Raw genomic sequence first — 23,612 nt, forward strand, 5'->3', positions numbered from 1 at the left:
TAGAAGAAATAGAAATGACATATGAACCAAAAACTACTCCTATCAGATTAACAGAATAAGTAGTTAGGTACTGATATGATGCCCATTCATGAACCAATCTGCGCCCAATTTAGATCATGAACCAATCTGCAGTCACTACCCAATCATGGATAATTGAGTAACTTAACATTAATAGCAAAACCTACCAAGATCCAACGGTATCAAATCCAGTTTATAAGGATCCAGTGTTTCCTATCAATTATTCCAAATATTGAGATGAACGCACACGAGATAATCCATATAAAATTGTGTACGTCGTGATAAAAAACACTGGGATCTGCCGCAAGACGGCCCCTAATATAACCATTTACAAGACTTGATTAAAATAGTAGGGAGCGCAAACACAACCCTACAGCCTCGAAATAGAAAAATCTTCGAGTCGGATTCAGCTATCCGTGCGAGGATCAAATAAGTAGCAGAAAACACAGCAAACCCAAATACAAACAAAAACAAACAAACGTAGACAAGCAAACAGACAGCAGCAACATCCTCAAAGTGACCACCACATCTTCTTCTCCCATTTCTCTGCCCAACAAACAACACCACCCCCCCCCCCCAATCGTACAGCTCACCCACTTCTCTTCCTTCTCACTACTTCTCTTCCTTCTCACTAAACCAAAATAGAGATTGAAGAGAAGAAAATATGAGGCTGGCGACAAAGCCCATATCGAGTCCGGGTAGGACCGAGAAGTTCCCGCCGCCGTTGATGAGATTCTTGAGAACCAATGTTGGGAGCAAAAGCAGAGGGAGGTCACGTTCAAGCCCAATGTTTGTTCTTCGGAAGAAGAGCACCGTCATTGAGGCTCAAGAGCCATCATCTCCGAAGGTCACTTGCATGGGTCAAGTCCGGGTCAGGCGGTCCAAACAATCCGGAACCAACTCCTCTACTCGTACTCGAGCTAGCCGGACCAACACCTCGGGTCGACGCCGCTGCAAATGGATCCGGAACTCACTGTCTTGCTACTTTGTCAACAAGAAATTCAAGAAGCCCAAGTCGTTAAAAACCGTTTGGCGCAAATGGGTGCTCTTCTTTCATGTGGATTTCAAGGGAAGAAGAAGAAGCAAAACGAGAGAAGATTCTCCGAAAATTGAATCGAGATTTGGGAATAAGAGTGAAGATCTAGAACAAGACGACGACCGAGAAGATATAGAGGAAAAAGCTAGTAGAGTATACGCATCTTCGTCAATTTCTTCACCGCCGAAGAACGCGTTGTTGTTGACTAGAAGCCGATCTGCGCCGTACAGGTCCTCATCGTTAGCGAGTAGATTTTGGGGCTCACCTTTAGCTAATGAAGAAACGGAACAGCAAAAACAAGAAGAAGAAGAGGAGCAGACAGAGCAGGATGAGAGCAGAGAAGATGAGAATCCCACATCAAATACAGAGTCCATAGGCGAAGATTCGGGTCCAAATTCAAGAAGGGATCCGGAAATGGACCCAAATAACATCTTAAAATTCACAGATATCGATGGTGCAGAATCAGAATCCGTCAGAGAGAGATTTTCTAGTGATGCGAGAATTGAAGAAGTGAAATCAACGGAGGAGGTGGAGAATGCAAGGCCTTGGAAACTCACACGGTGTAAGTCAGAACCGGCGAGAATCGCAGCGACGCTGGATCCTGATCCGGAGTTGAGCTTCTGGAAGAAAAGAAGGTTGGCTTCGACGTGACTCTGATTTATTTTTTTCCTTTTTTTTTACATTTCAATTTTTTGACAACTTGGTTGAATTATAGAATAATTATAATTAATAATTTGTGTCATTAAAATAATTAAAATCTACACACACGCATCTGAAACTGTAGTAGATAATCTCTATTAACAAGCTGTATTTATTAAACTTAAAAAAATTTTATTTTAAATGCTTGGATTTCATGATACTTTTGGTGAGTATTATTTTTTGTTTCTACTTTTACTCCGAGCCAACCGTTTTGAATTCCATAGAAAATTCGATGAGGTTTCATTGTCCTAAAGTAGGAAAATATTTTCGAGTTATCAAAATAAAATAAATTTCAATTTTAGCTCATTGATTTGAAATGTTTAAATATTCAGTGACGGAAAACACGATCAATCTAACTTAAGAGGGTCCATTGTCCAAAAATAGAAAAACATGCTCGTGTTTTCTAAATGAAATAAATTCAATTTTATATTATTGAGAAATGAATGAAGTGAACGAATCTACATAGTGGATTTTCGTTGATGGATTTCTGTTGATGTTTTCACACTCTCATATAGTCGACCCCAAATTTTTTGGGATAAAAATTACAAATGGGGTCCCTGCAGTAGGCTCATTTGAGTCATCAATTGTTTTTTAAAAAATATTTAAAAATAATAAATGTAATGTTTTTATTGTTTAGATCATCATGATGTAAGTCTTGAGGGGAAAAAAAATTAAATTGGTTGACAAAAGATTTATACAAATGTGAAACATTTTCTACTGTTGGATCAAACACTTATTTTATTTGTTATCATTTTTCAATGAATTTAGTTTTTTTCCTTGAAAAAAAAAACGTACTCTTAATCCATACACTAAAAACTTTACATTTATAATTTTTTAAAAATTAGTAAGGCCTCTAATGGCCTTAATGCATGCCCTGCAGTAGAACATCTATTGCAGGGCCCCGTAACTCAGATGATGATGACAACGACTTAGAACATTTGAACATTCAAATAAAACATAGGTCAATCTTTTGGCGATAGCACGCATTAACTCGAGTTAGTATGTATAGTATCTTCTCAGCTATATATGGTTAGTATATCAGGATCGTATCAAAAATGTTATGATCTTAGTCATTCAAGTAATTCATCTTATTCTTTTATTTATGTAGTGTAGGCGGCACACAAAACTTTAATGATTAAATCAGAGGACGTTATATTAATCACTATAAATGGGATCCCTATCACTTCTGGGATCTCTTTCAATGCCAGGACATGCCAGTCCAGGTCCAAGGTTATGACAATTCAATTCACATGTATTGAGCAATAAAGTGAGTGGACCCTCCCTCTCATTAGTTGCAGGCAGCTAGCTAGTTAACTGACCCCGATCCTTCCAAGTTTAGAAAATAAGTAATAGATTGCTACGAGAAGGACCTCGACCAATTTTAATTCCTTAAATTGACAACAAAATTCCAATATCCTTTTGTAAAAGAGACCGTAGAAATCCATGGAACCCATTGGATATAATAATGATTTTTTTTTATTTTTTTTTGCCAAATCACATTGATGAGATTTAACAAAATGAAATCATTTAATTATTTTGCACTCAATTTTTTATATATATAATTTTTGTAAATTAATTTTATAGTGCAAAATAATCACAAATTTTTTGTTTTTACTAAAATTTAAATTTGATGAAATTATAAAATTGAGTAATTTTGAGCAAGTAAACTATTCAAAGAGAAAGAAACCAAACGCGGCCTTCATTTTATCGTGATCCTTCTGCAGACGATAATAACTGTCAAGAGATCTTACCAAACCAAACGCTTCCTTGATTTCATCTCTGGTGGTACCTCCCTTACACGATCAAAACCCCCCTTTCATTGCATTTGGATTTTCCCAAGAACAGGGCGTCAAAAGCACGAAAGCCAAAGCTGATAACAACGGAAAACCTAAAATTTGCCATCGGAGGCTCTCGATCAGATCCAGTTCGACAATTCTGAGGTTTTTGATCAACCCAAATGGCTAACAACAGCAAAGTTAACAATCAGGAGGAATCAAACCCTCTTCTCGACGAACATCTGGAAGTGAATGGCACCAAATCAGACAAAACCGCTAAGGCTGACGACACCAAGACGGCCAAGAAGGCGGTGGCTCCGGAATCGGGTGTTCCGGAATACGGTTGGACCGCTAATGGGATGCCTTTAGGGGACGGAAGCGTGATGGGCGAGCCTATGGGCCGGGCCCATTGGGATTCCAGCCTCTGTGCTTGCCTCGGCCGCAACGATGACTTCTGTAGCAGCGATCTTGAAGTTTGTGAGTTCCTTCTTGTCCTTCTTCGTTCTTGTTTGGTTTGAATGGAAATTAGATAATTTGTACCTTTTTATTTAGCTCAATACGATGAATCGGAGTTTTTAAAATTATAATTATTTGTCGTGCAATTTTGGATTGGACAATTGCTCTTCCTGGGGTTCGATTTTCGTGTCATTCCAAGATGTTATGGAATTTTCTGTGGGATTACTTTTATCATTTGATTAATTTCGTCTGAAATATTGCAAGTCAGGATTATTTTTTTTTTTGAGATGCCTAAATTATATATAGCTTGTTGTTCTTGATTTGATATTAGAACATTGATTTTTTGTACACAAAATTGCTTGTTAGAAAGTTATTTTCTTCATTGTCGCGGAAAATGCAGGGGGGTTCTATGAACCATCATAATCGCAAAAGAATTTTTATAGATACAAGCGGTTTTTTTTTCCCTATGATTTGCTTGGAACAAGTTAAAGGTATAGTTTTTCGTTGTTTTGATGAACTGTAGGTCTGAAGCCGTACCTTGTTAACAATTTTTATCTGCCTTTGGCACTTTGTTCTGCTTGAGAGTTTATTTTGTGATCCTTTTTTTTTTTCATAGAGAATCTTTACCAAGATAGGAAATGCTATACGGTTTTTAAACTTACTATTGATTACAATATTGGCCAGGTCTTCTTGGAAGTGTGGCACCATGTGTTCTGTATGGAAGCAATGTCGAGCGACTTGGATCTGTCCCTGGGACATTTTCAAATCATTGCTTTCCTTACACTGGTCTGTACCTGATTGGTAATAGCTTTTTTGGGTGGAACTGCCTTGCACCACTATTTTCGTATCCTACTCGTACAGCTATTCGCCGGAAGTTTAACCTAGAGGCAAGTTATTTCTTTGTCTTTATTTTATTAAATGATAAAAGTAGTGTTTGCATTTTGCAACCATCGATTTTTTAAATGTGTGAACTGGCTTAAATATAGAGGAATGAATCACATTCAAATAAAATATAGAGGAATGTTTCTAGTTGTCTCTTCTCTCTCTCATTTGCCAAAACAAATCCCTTGTATGTACATGTCCATATTGAAAATTCTTTACCGGCAAGCCTCCCTAACCAAAAACCTATTCATGTATGGCTTAAGAGTTGGTTGATTAAAGTTTTTTTTTTAAAATTTTTTTTTATGACTTCAAGGTTACTAGATTGTATAAGTTTTCTCGATGTAGTTACCCTTATTCTTTCTAACTGGAGCCCCTCTGCCGAAAGCCAAACTTTGTTGTAAAAGGTTGCATGTCTTTGGTGAAATGTGTGGAGTCTTGACCAAGTTATTTGGCACATTAGCTTGTGGCTTATCCCTCCATTTCTTAAAAAAAGGTAGCTTTTTCCTAGCTGTGTCTTAAGTGGCTAATGACTCACTGACTCAGTTTTTTTATTTCATATTGCAAAACTAATTTTTGGTTGTTATTAGTTAGTTTTACATAAGATTCTGTTGGCAGTTTTTGATGAAAAAAATTATCTTTTCTGTTAATCGTACTTGTTGACTAGTGAATTCTGATAGTTTGTTCTTGCTTTGTGAATTTGGTATATTTGCAGAAAAAAAATTCCATGAAAAAGAAAATCATTGTGATGGCAGCTTTAGTGATGAAAGTGTTTTTTTATTAGGAAATAGAGTTATTTGAAGTGCAATGTAAAATTATAGAAGTCCAGTTCTTTGTTCATTGAGCATTTTTAGGTTGTCAATGAATGTTTGTGTTCGGTTCCAATTGGTGAACTCAAATAAATTAATGCTGGATGTCAAAATAAAATGATCCATCATAAATAGTAACTATGTGGTAATTGTCTTGTGGCATTTGCATTCAGTTTATCGTCAGTCTTTCGTGTGTATATAAAGAAAAAGTCACTAAATACTGTTATATTCTTGGCACTGGAGGGGTATTTTAACCCGAAAAAAGATCATAGTTTCTTGTCAGTCTTATAATCTTCTTTGTGATCTGAATGTCCATAAGAAACACTCTGCCTTAGAATAATGGCGATATGCTACAGATATCCAGGCTTTGTGTTATTTGAATATACGTCACATTAAGAAAGCATAAAAAAGAGTTACTAATGGTTGTCATTATTTTTGGCATTGTTGGTGATTAAAAAACAGGGTAGCTGCGAAGCACTGAATAGGTCATGTGGATGCTGTGGTAGCTGCGTGGAAGATGAGTTGCAGCGTGAACTCTTTGAGTCTACATGTGATTTGACGACTCATATATGCTGCCACCCATGTGCCCTTTGCCAGGAAGGTCGTGAGATCCGTCGTAGGTTGCCTCATCCTGGGTTCAGTGCCCAACCAGTACTAGTCATGATCCCTCCCGGAGAGCAGTCCATGGGCCGTGGAGCTTGAGGATATTCTTGCTCAGCATTAAAGAGCTATACTGCCTATATTTGCATCATAAATATATTTATATATATACCAATACTTGTGGAACCCTTGTGGAACCCTTGTGGGTTTTGTTTTTCCTGAACTGTGATTGAAATAATTTTGTGATCAACTGATTGAAAAACTAATGGTTGGTTCTGTCAACCAGGTATTAATAGTATCTATGCACTTTTTATAGTTTACTTGGTTTTTGCCCCGGGTTTTCTCACTTTTCTGTGTTTTTCTGGTTCTGGAATACACCTGTTATTTATGTTAATGTGCCTTTTTACTTTCTTGATAGCTGCTGTTTCTTTATTGTTTTTATGACTAGCAAGGAGTTTCGAATTCTGGAAAAATGAGAATCTTAGTTCTTTGTCTCATTCTTATCCGAATGGAATCCATTGCTGACTCTGTTGCTCCTAAGAATATAGACTATAGCTCAGCAACGCGACTTGAGGTCATATATTAACATCAACAGTCGGATTGAATAGGCCTCCATGATTCTGGGAAAAACAGTTATGCCATGCTGATCTAGGTTGGGCAGCTACCGCATATCCAACAAAGAAAACTCACGGAACATTGTCCCAAATCCCTTTTGTGCTAAGAGATGCACAACCTGCAATGTAACAACCATGCCAATATATTTATTCTTCCGCAGACCATGTTATCATCTGCTGACATCTTCCGTGTAACTAAATCACCAAGCAGTAGAAAAAAAAAATCGATACATTTGGTTGCTTCCCTTCTATTTGAATTTTCAAAAAGCTATTAGATGTTTAGGAAACTCGGGAAGCAATCAAATGAGGCAGCATTCTTAAAGATGAGCCAACAACATGCAATGTTGAGAAACAAACTCTATTGTACCTTATGGCTTAGTATGGGATGTCAATTCTACTTATGAGACTTTTGTCCTAGCCAGTACAAACTGAACATGAGAGAGACAACAAAGTCGACTCTGTCGAGTTCAAACATGGACACAAATTTTTGACAGAAAAGTTTAACAGTGAAGAAACAGTGAAAACAAGGCCTGTATTCCTACTCCCCTGGTGCTGATACACCTTGCTTCAGTTTCTCCTTCTTCATCTTCTTCTTAGAGATTGGCTTCTTCTTTCTTGGAGGTAGGGTCTTCTGCGCTTGCAAGTACAGGATGTAATTCCCCACAAAGAATGCAAGTAGAAGCCCCACAACAACCAGCAGCACAATCAATCCTGGGTTGAAGCCTTTGGTTTCAGCAGTCTGGATGACATTTCCACATTTGACAAAACAAGATGACTATTAGTCCCTTTTAAAGTGCAAGATTCCAGCCACAGACATTCAGTACAAGGCGTGTCCACTAAGTATAACATCTATGTAACAAAATAATAACAGGATAAGGTAACTGATCTTATTATACAACCATCGAGCAGCTATAAAAGGAATCACCCCTGACAAGGCAGAACGATACGCATGGCACAGAATACAAATAGACAGAAAGGACACCGGCTGAAAGATTGGCTTCAATTGATTTAAACAAACATGTCAAGTCATTTATCATCTTGCCAAGAGTGACGGGTAAGTCATTTTATCTTACAAGAGTTGATGATCCAATCAAACAAAATAAATTACCACGCATTCACAGAACGTGTATTCTACCAAGTGAATGGCTCAATCTATATGACTACCTTGGAACAATGACATTACCCAAAAAAGAAAGAGACATAACAATTGATGCATTTAACTTCATAAACATTCAAAGCAGTGGCCAAAAATTGTATCCACATGCTTACACGATTAGACCTTTTTTAACTCACTCTGCACTAACATTTTTCTTACTATAACAAAACCTAAGGCACAACATGAAACTAACATAGTAACATGTCCAATCCAATGCTGAATACCTACCCAAACTCAAGTGGAAAACTTGGCCAGAAAATTGTGGTAAGACTATTGATATTTCCATCATAATATGGTAAAGATACGATCTCATCAATCCAGAAAAACGTTGTGTTACACGCCTAAATTAACAACATATAGTGTATAGGCTGATATCTAAGAATTTTGGTTTTACTACACAGTTCAGAACTTAACATTCATCAATGGAGCAAGTCAAACATCCCCACATCTATTCCTATAATCTAACATCATAAGATTACAAAAGGTAATCCAGTTACGATGGGAAAGTGAAGTCTAGCCAACTGTGGAATAACCTAGAAACAATTCGAGACCCACTTTCTCACAGCAAAAAAAGGTTTCTATAGGAACTAGAAACGCTTAGGGTCTGTTTGGTATCACTTTTGTTTCTTGTTTTTTGTTTTAGTTTTCAAAAAATAGAAAATAAAAACAAAAAATATTGTTTGTTTGTATTTTCTGTTTTGGTTTTTATGAAAACCAAAAACAGGTTTTCAAAATTTTTGAAAACATTTTTGAAAACAAGAAAAAAAGGTTTTTAAAAGTTTTGGAAACAGAACTAGTTACACTTATTATAGATTGCACTTTCTTTAAGATTTCAGATTGTAAATTGCATAGAGATATGAAGACAACGATCAAATATACTTTGGATTATTGTTTTATTTCTTATCTTTTTTTCTTTCTGCTGATGTTTTCAATGGTGAAACACGACAAATGCTGCAGTTATAAAAAATATAGTGGTGTGGATATATTCTATTATTATGAAAATAAAAGCATAAACACACATTTTTTTTCAGTTTTATGCTTTCAGTTTTTGTTTTCAATTTTTGTTTTCAGTTTTAAGTGTTCAACCAAACAAGTTTCAATTTTATATTTTATGTTTTATGTTTTTGTTTTCAAAATTTTTGGAAGTGATACCAAACACAACCTTAAATTTTCATTTGCATGTCATGCCAAAAAAACCATCCCTACCATATCAACAACGACAATGTATTTGACTAACATGTCATTGATGAAAAAAAAAGTCCACATTCCAAACAATTCTCTAAGCTGAGAAATATGATTGTCTGGAAAACATTCTCTCAGAAACCAAACAGAAGCTAATCGTCACATTCCACAAAAAGATAACCAAAATACAATCTCATCCATACATGATATATGAACAAACGATCCACAGTCATCACGTTTCAATACAAAAATGACAGAATAACACATTCAAATACTTAATTCTTAAATCACAGCAGAAATGAATACGATTTATCACTAGAATAGCAGACAGAGATCGTTGAACACCAGATCTTAGCATAGAAAACCTAAATCCGATTCGGATTGACAGAGATCTCCAAAAAACAACCGGAAAAAGAGAGAGAGATCAGAATTAATTGTAAAGACAACGAGGCACCATCCGCTCGAATGAAGGACGAACCTTATCAGAAAACGCGAAATCGTCGCTCATAGCTGCGACTCGGAGAGATCAATTCAGGCCAGTCTTCACAGAAGCTTCCAGAGAGAGAAAATCTATCCCGTACAACGATAAACGATAGAAAACGTAATTTACTATCACCCTCGATTTTTTGATTGTGATTTGGAGGAAATTAATAATGAATTGGGCCTAATATTAAGCCCATGTAAAGTGGGCTCCGGAATCTTTGTTAAGCCCATTGGACTGGAGCCTGCACCCAGGAGTCGAAGGCCTGGCAGTCCAGTCACTTGAGTCATGTGCAAGGCCCGTATATATGGAATGGATAACAATATTTTTTGAGACCATAGGTGATACACACCATTCTTACCATTCAAACTAGTAACTCGGATGAATGGATGTTAAATAATTACTCATATTAGAAGTATTATCTAGTACCTATAAGCTCTGAGGAGGTCACTAGTGGTTCATTAATGTTAGTATGGGCCGGGAGTGCATGAGCGGAGTCCCTGCAATATGGTTTGTATTACTGATGTGGGTTGGATTATTTTTTGTATGGGAGAATAATTATATTTTCGTGTACCTAGGTAACTGGTATATAAGGGTTGCAAACCCTAGTCGAATGTATTAACCCCGAGGACGTAGGCAAATTGTCGAACCTCGTAATTTTTGTGTTTTTCTCTTCTCTCCCTTTCGATTGTTTCTCTATATTTTTGTATAATCTATTATGTTTCACAACAATAGAGCAAATGGCTTCCTTCAAATGAAAGGATTAATGACCCACAAATGAAGAAATGGAATTGATTATGCCTTGTACTGTCACTCTCTCACTAACCTCCTAATTTCCTAAATAAAATCATAATCAAAGCTGTTAGGAATACTCGATTACCTAACCTTAACCCTACTCCTTTGAAGTTTCAACAGATTATTCTTTATACAACATTATCACTTTCTGCACCTAAAAGATTCTAAAATGGGATTATTCTTTTGTCGGTTTGTGTTCTTAAATTATTATTATTATTTGTTTGATAAGCATGTGTTCTTAAATTACTTGAGCTTCAATTCAAGACAAGGTTCTTGGTTAATCTAGGATATTTTGTCGGCTACAGGCACTCTTACTATTTTTGTGAACATTGTGCATTTTGTAATTGATTCGATCCAACAGGAATATTGGATGCACTTAATTCACAAAACTCGAATTGGTTTAAATTAAGACAAGTAAATCGGACGATAATCTAATCATGTTAGGGTCCAGATAAAGATTTTTGTATTTGAACCCGAACTTAATTTTAAACCAAACAAAAATTTTATATTTGTACTTAGATTTTAAACATATAACTTATGTCCAAACTTGGTTTAATTTAAATCGGACAACTTCGGTCATCCGAACCGAACAGAATGCCACTAGTAGCAACAGGTATTGTATTGGCCAATAATTGTCGGTAAGGAAATCTTAAGGCCGCGATTTGTGAGACTAGCTCCTTTTTGTAGAGTATTTGAAAACAACATATGATATATATATGTTAATTTTAAATACTAGCATATATATTGTTTAAAATATTGTGATTGTTTTGCTTCAATTCTCATTGATAACATTTATATTGTTCAAAATACCATGACAAATTACATATATAATTCATCATAAAATATAAGTAATCAATCAATCATCCAATTATTTTACATTTCAAGAGATTTACGAATATGTTCAACACTTAAAAAGTTTAAAAAATAAATTATTACATTTAAAAAAGGTAAATAAATTATTTTATTCTTTCGCTGAAAAAGTTGTTCGGTAAGTCCTGTCGTGGGTATATGTTGTGAAAATAATAAAATTGTGAATGGGATTTAGAGTATATATTTGAAATATTTCAAACAATGCTATTTTATGTTATTTTAAATGGAACTTCTAAGTAGATCGTTTAATTACAAAGTAACATATATGCTACTCCAGACAAAAAAAAAAACAAACATATATGCTACTTAAAATCCTTTTATTAAACGGAGTTTAACGATCGTTTTGGTCAGATTGAGTGGTGGTGTTTGGACTTACATGGAAACATTTGTAAAAAAATTTCCTTTAAAGGTAAAAGGAAGAAGGCCACATTCAAGAACTATGATAAGTTAGATTATTATTGGATTGCATAAACAAAAAGTTGCATTATTATGTAAAGCATATGGAATACTTTCAACTTTCAAGGAAAGAAAATAGTACAAAAATTAATTCCTCCATTTACTTTAATCAGAGCCACCATCACCATACAATAAGTCAATGATGAACATATATATATATAGTTATACACACTCTTTTGGACTTATCCCTATGCCTTTACCTTTCCTCTACTCCAATGCTTTGTATCTTCCTTTTTTGACAACAAGATTACTTGTGAAAGCAACCACAAAAACCCTCCAACCAAAGCACTGAGAAATGACCCACCCCTAATGCAAAACAAAAATGCAACCCCAGAGGTTCCTATAAACCATGGTTACTTAGATTACATTATTGCATAACATGAATAAACAAATCAGTATATAATTATATATATATGGTCAATAAATAAGGGAAAAAATGTGTGGAGTATCATCTCAACCGTCCATCTGGGTCACACTATTTCAATACCATTGTAGCTATTCTCAGATGAGGAAGTGGAAATAGTGATCATGCCATTAAGGTCAGACACACTGTCTTGCAAGCTCAACAAGAGATGTGAAGTGCTAAAGCTCATTGAAGGCTTGGTTCTTGGAACAATTGGGACTTCAGCCTCACCCACCAGCATCTGAACCACACCTCTCATTGTGGGTCTAGCCAATGGGTCAGGGTGAGAGCAAGCTAGCCCAACCAACAACACTTTCCTCATCTCTTCCTCATCAAACTCTCCACCAAGTCTTGCATCTGCTGCCATTAATGGCCTTCCGTCTCTGTATAAACTCCACACCCAATCCACTAGATTGCTGTTAACTCCTACTTTCCCAGCCTCACGAGCAGCCTCCTTTTCAATGGGTCTTCTTCCACTAGCAGCCTCAAGAGCCACAGCCCCATAGCTGAACACATCAGTTTTCTCAGTTGCTCTTCCTGTTAAGAGATATTCAGGTGCCAAGTACCCCATTGTTCCGGCAGCTACTGTCGCGTCCGGTGACTTATCGTGCTCAGTCTGCCTTGCTAAACCAAAATCGCCTAATCGGGCATTGAACCCTTCATCCAGCATTATATTGCTTGTCTTAATGTCTCTATGAATGACCTGGTTTTCACATTCTTGATGCAAGTATGTCAATGCGGATGCGACACCTAGTAGAATTTTTAGTCTATGCGGCCATGGCAATGGTGTTCTTGCTTCAAACAGGGCTTTATCGAGGCTCCCATTAGGCATTAAATCGTAGACTAACAGAATTTCTCCCTTTTCATGGCACCATCCTTGAAGCGTAACTAAATTTCTATGCCGAAGAGTTCCAATTATCGACAATTCGGATAAGAATTCATTCTTTCCTTGACTGTTATGACTACATCTCTTCACGGCAACAATGTCACCAGTCTCTGGTAGTACTCCCTTATAGACTGTGCCAAATGCACCATGGCCAATAGCTCTGTTTGCATTGAAGCATTTAGTAGCCGATTTTAGCTCCTTATAACTAAATTCCTTTGGCGTTCTGATAATCTCCGACGCAAATGACTCTGATTTCTTTTCTTGTTTGAATCTTTTGGAGAATACCCAGACGAGAACGCCTGCAAAAATGGCTAAACCGAAAGCACTAGCAGTCACAACTCCTGCAACAGCCCCTGGACCTTGTTTGCAGAGCTGGTTATGACAAGAAGACGACTTGCTGCTCTTCTGTTGAGTACTAGTGCTCGAATCAGACCCAGTAGGAGCCAATGAAGGCGGTGGTGACTTGACCGAATTAGCCGTTGGGTTCATAAAACTAGTCGTTGGGGGCGGCGGAACTGAACCCGGACCCGAACCAGAGCCCGAATTTGATGACTCAAAAGAAGAGCTGAAGCTCCACCATTCAATGCTATGAATCTCTGTACTCCCCTGTGTGGAACCGGAAAACCCAACATACATAAAGTCGTTAACATACTGATCAAGATCAAGAGGAAACGAAAGAATTGGGACTTTGGGTTTCAGATTGGAGTAGGAAACCGAGATACTGAAAACGCGACTTGACCCATCGTACTCGATCCAGGCGTTGACAAGATCGCCGCTTTTGAGATCGATATCTAGAGAACCCAAATCGCCTACCTGCGGAGAGACCATACTGTTAAGATCCAAACCCACATGGTTGCTGTTAATGTCTTTGAACTCAACGTCCATGACAGTGTCAAACTCAACAGCCACAAATCCCGACCCGACCCCATTGTCACCGAGAAGACCCAGGAATCCTCCAGCAGCTCCGATTGTCTCGTCGTCCGGCGAGATTACAAAGGCAAGTCCACCACCGATGGAGGACGGGTTCAAATTGTTGACGGAGAAGGAGAAGAAAGTGGAGAAACTTGTCGGAGAGCGTGTTCCAGTCTCCAGGAATCTGATGGGTTTGGAGTACAGGACCCTTCCGGCGCCGGAATTGGGGACGGCGAGGTCACGAGTGAGGCGGACACTCCCATTGTTCAAATGGGCATCTCCAACAAGCTTCAGACTACTCAAAGTCAAGGTTCCAAAATCGAATTCAGTAGTTGCAGTAGTAACAATCACTAGATTGTTCAAGAAACAGAGCAGCAAACAAGTAGTAATGCCAGAAAATTGTGAAGAAAGAGACAACATCGCTTGATTTCAGTGAAACGCCATTACAGAGTTGTTGTGGTGTGGTATGATAGATAATTCAGAGAAAAATACTAGATTGAATTCACGGGAATTCAGAGAGAGAGAGAGAGAGAGAGAGGGAGAGAAGTGGTATTCTTTGCCTTTTAACAAGCGAAGGAAAAAGAGAGGAACACAATTGGGGGTATGGAATCCAAAGGAGCTTGAAGCAGACAGGTGGATGGGCATGCCGACACGTGGCGATCCGTAACGGTAATTTTTCGGTGACTAAAGAAAACTTTTTTTTTTCTTTTATCTGCTTTCAAGTTCAGACTTTGTACGTCTTATGCTCTCACGTGGTTGCAGAAGGCGTGTATGTCACGCTCTTGTTATTGGAATGGGCACTGATGATGTAAGTTTGTTGTATGAGCCGAATCAGCCAAATCAGACTAAACTGGAATAACTGATTTCTCCTGTGTTGGTAAGTGATTTCTTTCTTCCTGCACAAGAAGCGAACGTAAGTTTTGGTAGGGTCTCGAGGGTGTACTCGGGAAACCTCTCTGACGCTCAAGTGAGTACACTCAAGTCGATATAGTACTAAACTTGGGAGGATGACTTATTGTTTCGAGCGTTGCCTCTTTGCTCAGTAAGTATTTTATAGTGGATGAGTTAGAATGTTTACATGATGGCAGAGTAAATATTTCAGAGTACAGAAGTTAGAATGTTTACTTGATGGCAGAGGTTCCCCTTTCGACATGGGGACGTAAAAAATGATGAGTTTGAAGTGTTTGAGTTATAATAGAAGTCAGACTCTTTGTCATTAGTTGTTCAGAGGGGTTTTCAGATGGTAAATTCCATCTATATCCCTCTCCAAAGGGGAGTTGGACTTTATTGAGAGTTGATCTCCTATGGACTCTTCAGTCTTCATTGTATGACCAAGTCAAATTCATTGACTTCAGTATGGAGTTTTTGGAGTAACCAAAGTGGGTGCTTCGGTTATAACTGACACTTGTGTTGCCACGTGGCCTTTTCTTATTGACAAGGGTATTTTGATAATATCAGGCACTATTCCTTCCATAAGTTGTGTTTAGTATTCTATCAGTTCTAAACTCGGATCGTCTACTCAATCTCTTTTATGTTGATGATAGAGAGTTAAGGGTACTTGCAGTATTCAGTTTCATCATACCATCCGGTCTGTTTTTTAAATTCAAAAAGTAACATAGGTCCCACACTCTTCATATTAGAAGATGTTGATGAAATTTGCAGGAATTTTTCACTGCAAATACCCTCGTCTGGATGTTATATAAGATCTGACCCAAACTCGTACAGGGAGAATAAAGTCGAAATCTATTATAAAGAGAGTTTAATTTCATAAAATCTTTCATGCAAAGAAATAACGATGAACAAATTGTTGGAGGTGAGATTGAAAACTTGTGTCAAATCAAAGGGCAAAGCATAATTGCAGTATTGCACATGAACAACAAACGTTACTCCACAATCCACATCAGCTTGTTGGACGGACACGTAAGCACGTGGAAATATGGAAGTGAGAATAATAATAATAATAATAGCGACGACCACGTCATTGTATAGAATATTGCGTCACGTGGGATTGAGAGGCTTCCAATTCACGAAGCTTGATTTCTTTCTCTTGCGAATGATTGCGTTTCTGAACCGTTCGATTGAGAGAGACAAGTCATTGTGGGGGGAGTTAGGGGTGGGCATGATGCAATCATTACGATTTTATCTTGATTAAGTCGATGATCGGACGGTCCAGATGGGCATGCCACCTATGTTTCGCTGTTTGAGTGCAATTCATGTAATAAGTGCCCAATCTCTCTAAGCAACCAATGTTATTGGATCAAATTGCGACTAGACATGAAGAAACTTAATAATAATGTAATTATGAAGACAACCACGACTAACTGAAACGGTAATCATGTGTGTGATATTTCATAGAGGTCTCGAATTTAAGTCTCCCCCATCCTCTTCCCCTGTATTAAAAAAAAATGATGCAGTTATGAACAAATTTATCAATAATGTAATTATGAACCACTAATTGAGTGATAAGGATGGTGTGTATATCACTCTGATAACCAAGATTTGAATCTCCTTCTCCCGTTTTAAAAAAAAATGCAAGTATAAACCACTTAATTCTCATCAATCAACCATTTGTAGTTTGGGCTTTTCATATCATACAAATTGTTTGCCCAAGTCCATTAGAAAAAGATTGTTAGCAAGGCTAGGCCCAAAATTCAATCCACAAGGCCTTTGGGCCTGCCATTTAAATACATGACATTGTAGGTTGGTTTGTTCTTCCTTTTTTCCTCTTTAACTTCTTTTCCCTCTCCTTTGATGTTGCAAGTCTGGCCCATTGAATGTAACCTCAATCAATCAATCAATCAATACCCATAAAGGCCCATGTTAAACGTTTTAACATATTTTATGCTAGGTCCAACTACATGAACAACACACAACATATGAAAAACGACAAAATCATGTAATTTTGATATGTTAGGCCCCACAAAAACTGTCCTCTGAAGATAAGACGGCTATACATGATGTAGGGAGAGCTTTGATGATGGCAAAACGACAAAATCATGCAATTTGATGCCTAACAAGGACGAAATAGCTTCGTCCTGATTTGACACACAGTAGGATGAGTAGAAAGCCATACTTATGTTTGGATTAAAATATTATGTATGTCCTTAAACTATCATATTTTTTTTGATTTCGTCCTTGAATTATTTTATTTTTATCATCCTATCCTCAAATTATTGACTCTGATAAAAAAACTGACATGCAATCCATGTGTATTTTTAAAAAAAAAAATAATGACAGGCAGATAATTGAGGTGGAAAGTCTCATAAATTTAAAAAAAAAAAAATCATGAAATCGAAGGAACTTGTTGCCCAAATCGAGATCATGGCGCTCAAGCAAGCCGATCAGATCCAGACCCAAATTGACCTCCAGAACCACCAGACTTTTTATAACAACATCACTTTTCTCCATCCGAAGCCGAGCCCGACGAAGCAAGTGGGTACACCCCCTAAACCCACCAAGCTTTACCCAATAACCGAACACATCTCTGGCTTGGCAAGAACCAGTCAGCTACTAAATCAAAAATCGAATGAAAATGATGGAGATATAAAGGCAACAGAGCAATACATGTGGGTTGAACGCTTTAGATCTATAGATCCATCAAATCAAAGCTTTTTAGGATAAACAAGGTTGGGTTTTTGGTTAAAGGGATCAAATCTAAGCAAATTCTAGAGAGACATGTTCAAATTAAAAGGACCAAAGCTGCTCCGAGAGAATCTACGAAGGGCAACTGGGCAAGTGAGCTCGTCGGCGGCGTTGAATCGATGGCCATGCCCACCGCCTAAGCAGTCAAGATGATTTTAGGTTGATTTCTAATTTTTTTTATTTGACTAGTGTAAACTTAATGAATAAAAGTTATTCTTTATTTTTATTTTGTATACACGTGGATGCAACGTCAACATTTTCAGCGGAATCAACATCGGAAAGCTGACTCAAGACATAAATGATATGCAAAACAATAATTTAAAAGGATAGAATGAAGAAATTTTATAGTTTAAGGATATAATTGAGAAAAATGTGATAGTCTAAGGACATATATAATATTTTAACCCTTATGTTTGTTATTCTATCTTCAATAATTGAGGAAGAAAGAAATACCCATCGATTCATCCATCACACTGATGAATATATAAAACCCATAAATTTTTATTATTCTCTCAAAATGTGAAAATACTCTCATTTGGCAGGGCCCCTTGCATACAAATCCCCAAGTCTTATCTATACAGCACTTGAAAGAGTCACTCACTACTGTACAATTAAGACAGTCAAAGTTAAAAACATACAGAAAAAACTATATATGTGTTACTTGGAATGCAACAGTGCTCTATCTTCTAGTTCCCAATTTCAGTTTCTTGTTGGATTTCTGATGCAACCATTCTAGCCCAGAATATCAAGTGTCTCTTCATGTCTGCAGCAGCATAGACTCTAGGCACCTTCAGATTTAATAGTGGTGAATTGGGTCTCTTTATAAGCCAAGCTTCTGATAAATATGGTCTCATGACTCTTCGCTCCTCTTCATCTTCCTCTTCAAATTTCTCATCTTTTGCCACTGATTCAGCAATCCCATTCAGTTCACTAATAGTACTACTATGTCTTTCTCTGAGTAATCCGAGTCTTTGCAATCCAGGGACTATGCTCATCATTCTTGGGCTCAAGTGTTCATTGAATTTGAAACCAAGATCCATAAAACCTTTTACTTCTTCAAGTTCTAGCTCCAACAAGCTCTTGCAGCTCATTGATTTAAGCAGTTTTCTTGAGTGCCTAAGACCTTTTCGAGGTTTTTTGGTTGATGGTGATGAAGAATGTGACCGAGTTTTGTCCACGACAAGATTCAGCCTTCCTGGTCTTTCTTTCTTCTTAACTTCCTTATCTTCCTCATCATCATCTTCTTCTTCTTCATTGTTGGAATCAACCTAGTCATAGTAAAAACAAATAAGAAACAAAACATCAATCCGTCTCTAGATACATGCTCTAACACCATGTGAAACACTGCTATTTTACCATTGAAGATCGAGGAGTTGCTGTAGATGGGAATAATGACCCATCTTCTTCAGAAAATGATGATGCTGATGCTGAAACCGATGATGGGATGCCCTCGTTTGTACTGAATGATGAGGAGACTCCTGAAGTGAAGGAATGCGATTGTGGAACGGTTTTGGTCACAAGTGGTGAAGATGGTTCTGGGAAGAGAATAATTTGGTGAAACCAAAGACGATCCATGGCTCCCAGAATACATAGAGAATGGTTATCCACCGCCATGGACAACCACCACACAGAGACAGAGAATGAAAAGCCAATAAACAGCTATTATAATAAAAAAGCTATTATTATTTTGGAATATTGTGGTGTGCAACAAAAGAAGAGAGAATAAGCAAATGAACAAATATGCTCCTGGGACACCTAGTTGTGGAATATATGACAATGGAGGATGTGGTCATGAATTTGGTTTCATCTAACTCCACATATATCTTTACACGTAAATGACTATTATGCCCATCTCAAAATGGTAAATTTGTGCTGTGCAAGGCAAAATGTACAAAATCAAAATCTATATGCGACCAGGTTGACCCCAATAATGGTCCCAGTGAGTACAAGCCAAATCCATGACTAACTGGCTGGTGTACTCCCTGAGCACGTTTTGCATGAATTACTTCTTCTTACTTTTATACTGCAAATTTCATTCCTATAGTTAAAAGCAACATTCGTATGCTATTAACAGCTGTCAACTATCCCTTCGGGGACATCCCATAAAACTATAGTCAACTACTGGCAAAAGAAGATATTAGTTATTGTATGTGTATCTTAAAAGACTAAGTGACACAAATATATATGTAGTGTTTTTACCTGAGTAGGTTGATAAATCAATGATTGAACTTGCCACTTTGTCAGCACAGTTATTCTGTGATTTCTGCGGATGACGGATGACACTATCAAACACCTGCCATTAAAAATTAAAACAAATCCACATGACTGCATCACATAGTTGTTTCTTTTACCATGCATCACACAATCGTACATCATATAAAGTAAGGACAAAAAAACATAATGCCTTCACTTCACAACACCTTTTTCTTCTTTACTTCAAGAACAATTCAGATCACTTGATTCTTACATCTTTTTCGGTGAGAAGTTAGGATAATCCAAGTAAACTAGGGGCCAGAACCAACCTTATGTGGTGCAGGCAAAGAATCATATATAACTTCTCATTGTCATAATAGAAAACTCTGCTTTAAAAGCAAGTACCAGTATAGATATTGAAGTCTTGAAATATTTTGTATCTCAACTGTGTATCAGTGTCCCTGCATTCTAGGCCCAATTCATCATCGAGCGAGAAACTGTCAAGTAAGGCCTTTATCTTGGGATTAATTTCTTGCTGCCTTGCCTGTGTGTGGCTTGCTTTTTTCAAAGTTGAGTATGAAACAGATTGAATTAACTTAAAGAAAAATCAACAAACTTCTTACAGATATGCAAATATAGCCAAACACCTAAAGCTTATGTACATATAAGAGACGGAAAAAAATTGCGTTACCATCAGCCACTTGGTACTCCATTGTCCAAGTTTTAAAGTAAGGAGTAGTGTACAACACCTACCTTGGCTCTACCTGAAGTCATGGTCAGAACACTGCAAAATCTGCATAACTGCCAGCACAAAAATGAAATGGGGAGTTGCTGCATCCCTTCATTTTTTACTCGAGCAGCCTTTCCCTGCAAATAATTTAGCTGCACTAATCAAGCATTTAAGTGTCCTTAAATGAAAACTGAAGTGACTGATTATCTCAGCTGATACATACTTCAGAACTACAAGAATCAGAGACAGCATGGGCATAATCTGTATGCCCGTTATCATGTGCAAGTTGCCTGATAATGTCGCCTAAGATTATCATCATATTGATCATTAAATGATGACAAAATTTCCTTCTATTTTAGCAATTAAGTACCGAAAAGATTGTAGTCTGGCTATGTGTGTTACACTTGTTTTTGACAAGGAAGCAAGGTATCTGCCACCTTGGGCGGTATGCAGATATTAGATATAGGGTCTCGACTGACTGTCAAAAGCAGTGACAAGAACCCCGAAAGCATCAACTCTGCAACAAAACCAAACAAAGTAATGTAACGTGAAGGTAGTTCTAAAAATATATCATTAAAAAGCAAAACAAAAATATGTAAAAATCAAACATGATTGCACCTGATTTCAGTCTATCCAGTGCATCACTCAACGCGGCTTTTCGACGTCTCTTGAGCTACTGTGTCATTTTCTTCTTTTGTCAACATAAAATTCATTCACTGGGAAGACAAAGGCTTGAAAATACTTACCTTGGTGAGGAGATGGATATATCTTTCCAGGATAATGGAAAGAATGATAAAAACAAAGCAAACAGTGGCAAGAGCCCGTGTGGGCCTGTGTTCAAGAGACGAGAGAAAACAGACGGGTCTCCAGCTGCCAAGATCAATTTATCTGGTGTTCTTTGTATTCTTTTTATCAGGTGAATAAAATAGTTATGTGGGCGATCAAGAAGAGATGCCAGAGCTTCTTTGCCAGGACCTTTTATTCGTGATTTAATAAAAGAATTCCGAGTTTCTCATTTTGACACCAATATCCCACTTAGATGGGAAAAAAGTTCTTATACAACTAGAAAGGTCAACAAAGATTCTGGTCAGCCATTCACGAGCTTGCCTAAGTGCTTAACAAATTTGTAGAATCAGAGCTTCCCATAGAATCAAACCTTATCCAATGCTCATGAAAACAAAAATTGACAAAACTAGGAGAGGAACCATTTTCTACATCAAGGTGATTTTGTGTTTACTACATATATCCATGCTTTCTCACATATTTCTTGTAGCTTATGAAGGCCTGCAACATGCGCTGACAAGGAAGTATGTGGACATTAAGTTTGCAGAGAACCAGTCATATTATTATAAAATCTCTTTTTGGTCTAAAAACGTATATAGAAAACTTGTGGAATTCCAAGTTACAAATGTAGAAGCAGGAATCAAAGACATTCATTAGCTAATCACTTGACCTTAACTGAAATGGATGCAACAAGACTAATCAAAATCAACTTATTTCTCGAAAGAGGCTCTCAGTTAAAGGCACAACACTCCAGAGAATTTCAGTAATCAAAAGATAACATATTGATTGAAATAGGAAAACCTTCTTGACAAGGGTTATCTATTACCATCAAACAACAAAACCATACTGTAGACAAGGAAAAAAACAGTACACAAAGTAATCAAAACTTAAGCAACTGTTGAATTGATTCACCAACCGTACTTCTTCAAGAAATCCCTAGTTCTCTTCCTCATGCGAGTGAAAACAATAACCATGCAAGCAAGGATCCAAGGAGGGAAGCTGCCCCCAAACACGTTCAATTTCTCCATCCACGCCGGAGTTTCCTTCGATACCAATGTTATCAAAAGAGTAATTACCGCTACCCCAACCACGATCTTGGTCACAGGTTTGATCAACGAATCTTTAGGTTCTCCATCAACATGAATGACGGATCCATCCTTGTAGCCGAGTATAGACCTGCCATTCTTGGAGTGAAATCTGATTGGGACGCTGCGACCCGAACCAGGAGAGAAAGCATATACCGACTTGAATCCGTACTTTTCGAGGATGTCTCGTACCTCCAGCTGGTTCTGGTCCCAGCCTCCCAAGCTCGACTTGAAGACGTCGATTGGACCCTTGCCCTGCCGGTACAGGTGGATCTCCACCTCCGGCACTTTTGTCCTCACGGACCTGGCCTTAGGGCTCGGGTTCGATGGAGACCCGCTCATATTCGGGTCGGTGTTTGTTTCTTCGATTTCTTTGATTTCTTCCTCTGTACTCATTTTTCTTGAAGCAGGCAGCTGTAGCCGCTCGCATATTGGAATAATTTATGACTTACGTAATTTTTACTTGGACGGTCACGGATCGGCAAGGGAATCTTGTTGGGCTGGATTTCAGAATTGTTTGGGCCAACTTGGGCTCAACTTATCTTATAACTTGGGCTCCACATGACCAACGGCTGTTTAATTAGTGGTTCAGGTGTACTGGTGTTAGTAGCCAGAATTATTTAGTGCTTCTCTTACGGACACTGCAAATTAAATTATCCTACGCACCTCAATTTCATCGTCGATTTGAAACATTTAGGATAGAAAACAGTAAGCTTCACGTGTCCTTTCACTTATCCACACATTTAAAAAGTGAGACACACACTTTAAGTCTACATAAGATAATTCCTGCTAGGACGAAATATCAACTGTAAGCAAAGTCCTCCTCCGGAAGCGACAAAGACATTGTTGTCAAGAAAACAGATGCTAATGTAACTTCTTCTTGGACTGAAGAATCCAACAACAATGGCCTAGCAATACAGCATCCAGTACAATGGAACTGGAGTAACAACATGTAACCATAAAGACTTCATGCACGTTCTCATCCCTACTTTCTACCAACATCAACCAATAAATTTGAAACACAATAGCTAAAACCAGTAATTACCAGATAACAGAGTTTACCAGTGATTTCATGTCTCTGATAATTACCAGGCGTCAAATATCAGGATGAAGAGATGAGCAAAGACTTTCACCACACAAACAAATTATCAA

General features: G+C 37.6%; 6 protein-coding genes across 8 annotated transcripts; 2 read left to right on the top strand and 4 right to left on the bottom strand.

Annotated features, from left to right (window-relative positions):
• Window positions 1–186: 186 nt before the first annotated feature.
• Window positions 187–3,606, top strand: LOC120013521 (transcriptional regulator ATRX). Its single transcript, XM_038865354.1, has 2 exons — window positions 187–1,689; window positions 3,478–3,606. Exons 1-2 carry the CDS (start codon window positions 683–685, stop codon window positions 3,482–3,484), a joined length of 1,014 nt encoding a protein of 337 aa, XP_038721282.1. The 5' UTR covers window positions 187–682; the 3' UTR covers window positions 3,485–3,606.
• LOC120013522 (cell number regulator 8-like) lies at window positions 3,569–6,600 on the top strand. The gene is made up of 3 exons (XM_038865355.1): window positions 3,569–4,005; window positions 4,669–4,871; window positions 6,135–6,600. Exons 1-3 carry the CDS (start codon window positions 3,711–3,713, stop codon window positions 6,372–6,374), a joined length of 738 nt encoding a protein of 245 aa, XP_038721283.1. The 5' UTR covers window positions 3,569–3,710; the 3' UTR covers window positions 6,375–6,600.
• Window positions 6,601–7,180: 580 nt separating this feature from the next.
• Window positions 7,181–9,860, bottom strand: LOC120011943 (DNA-binding protein S1FA-like). Its single transcript, XM_038863126.1, has 2 exons — window positions 9,703–9,860; window positions 7,181–7,625 (listed from the first exon to the last, which is right to left on the bottom strand). Exons 1-2 carry the CDS (start codon window positions 9,730–9,732, stop codon window positions 7,425–7,427), a joined length of 231 nt encoding a protein of 76 aa, XP_038719054.1. The 5' UTR covers window positions 9,733–9,860; the 3' UTR covers window positions 7,181–7,424.
• A 2,042-nt stretch (window positions 9,861–11,902) lies between these two features.
• On the bottom strand, window positions 11,903–14,591 carry LOC120013708 (L-type lectin-domain containing receptor kinase VIII.1-like). The gene has a single exon (XM_038865602.1). It carries the CDS (start codon window positions 14,445–14,447, stop codon window positions 12,297–12,299), a length of 2,151 nt encoding a protein of 716 aa, XP_038721530.1. The 5' UTR covers window positions 14,448–14,591; the 3' UTR covers window positions 11,903–12,296.
• A 3,558-nt stretch (window positions 14,592–18,149) lies between these two features.
• On the bottom strand, window positions 18,150–21,866 carry LOC120013146. Of its 3 annotated transcripts, none has more exons than XM_038864855.1 (3): window positions 21,211–21,866; window positions 19,026–21,109; window positions 18,150–18,937 (listed from the first exon to the last, which is right to left on the bottom strand). In XM_038864855.1, the coding sequence occupies exons 2-3, from the start codon at window positions 19,281–19,283 to the stop codon at window positions 18,356–18,358; spliced, it is 840 nt and encodes a 279-aa protein (XP_038720783.1). In that variant the 5' UTR covers window positions 19,284–21,109; window positions 21,211–21,866; the 3' UTR covers window positions 18,150–18,355. The 3 variants fall into 3 exon arrangements, with proteins under 3 accessions (XP_038720783.1, XP_038720786.1, XP_038720787.1); XM_038864858.1 differs by having other exon boundaries at window positions 19,026–20,729; window positions 20,816–21,866; XM_038864859.1 differs by having other exon boundaries at window positions 19,026–19,962; window positions 20,616–21,866.
• Window positions 21,867–22,111: 245 nt separating this feature from the next.
• On the bottom strand, window positions 22,112–22,895 carry LOC120013147. The gene has a single exon (XM_038864860.1). It carries the CDS (start codon window positions 22,854–22,856, stop codon window positions 22,284–22,286), a length of 573 nt encoding a protein of 190 aa, XP_038720788.1. The 5' UTR covers window positions 22,857–22,895; the 3' UTR covers window positions 22,112–22,283.
• Between the last annotated feature and the right edge of the window lie 717 nt (window positions 22,896–23,612).

This window comes from Tripterygium wilfordii, chromosome 13 (assembly GCF_013401445.1).
Source record: "Tripterygium wilfordii isolate XIE 37 chromosome 13, ASM1340144v1, whole genome shotgun sequence".
NCBI classification, from domain to species: Eukaryota; Viridiplantae; Streptophyta; class Magnoliopsida; order Celastrales; family Celastraceae; genus Tripterygium; species Tripterygium wilfordii.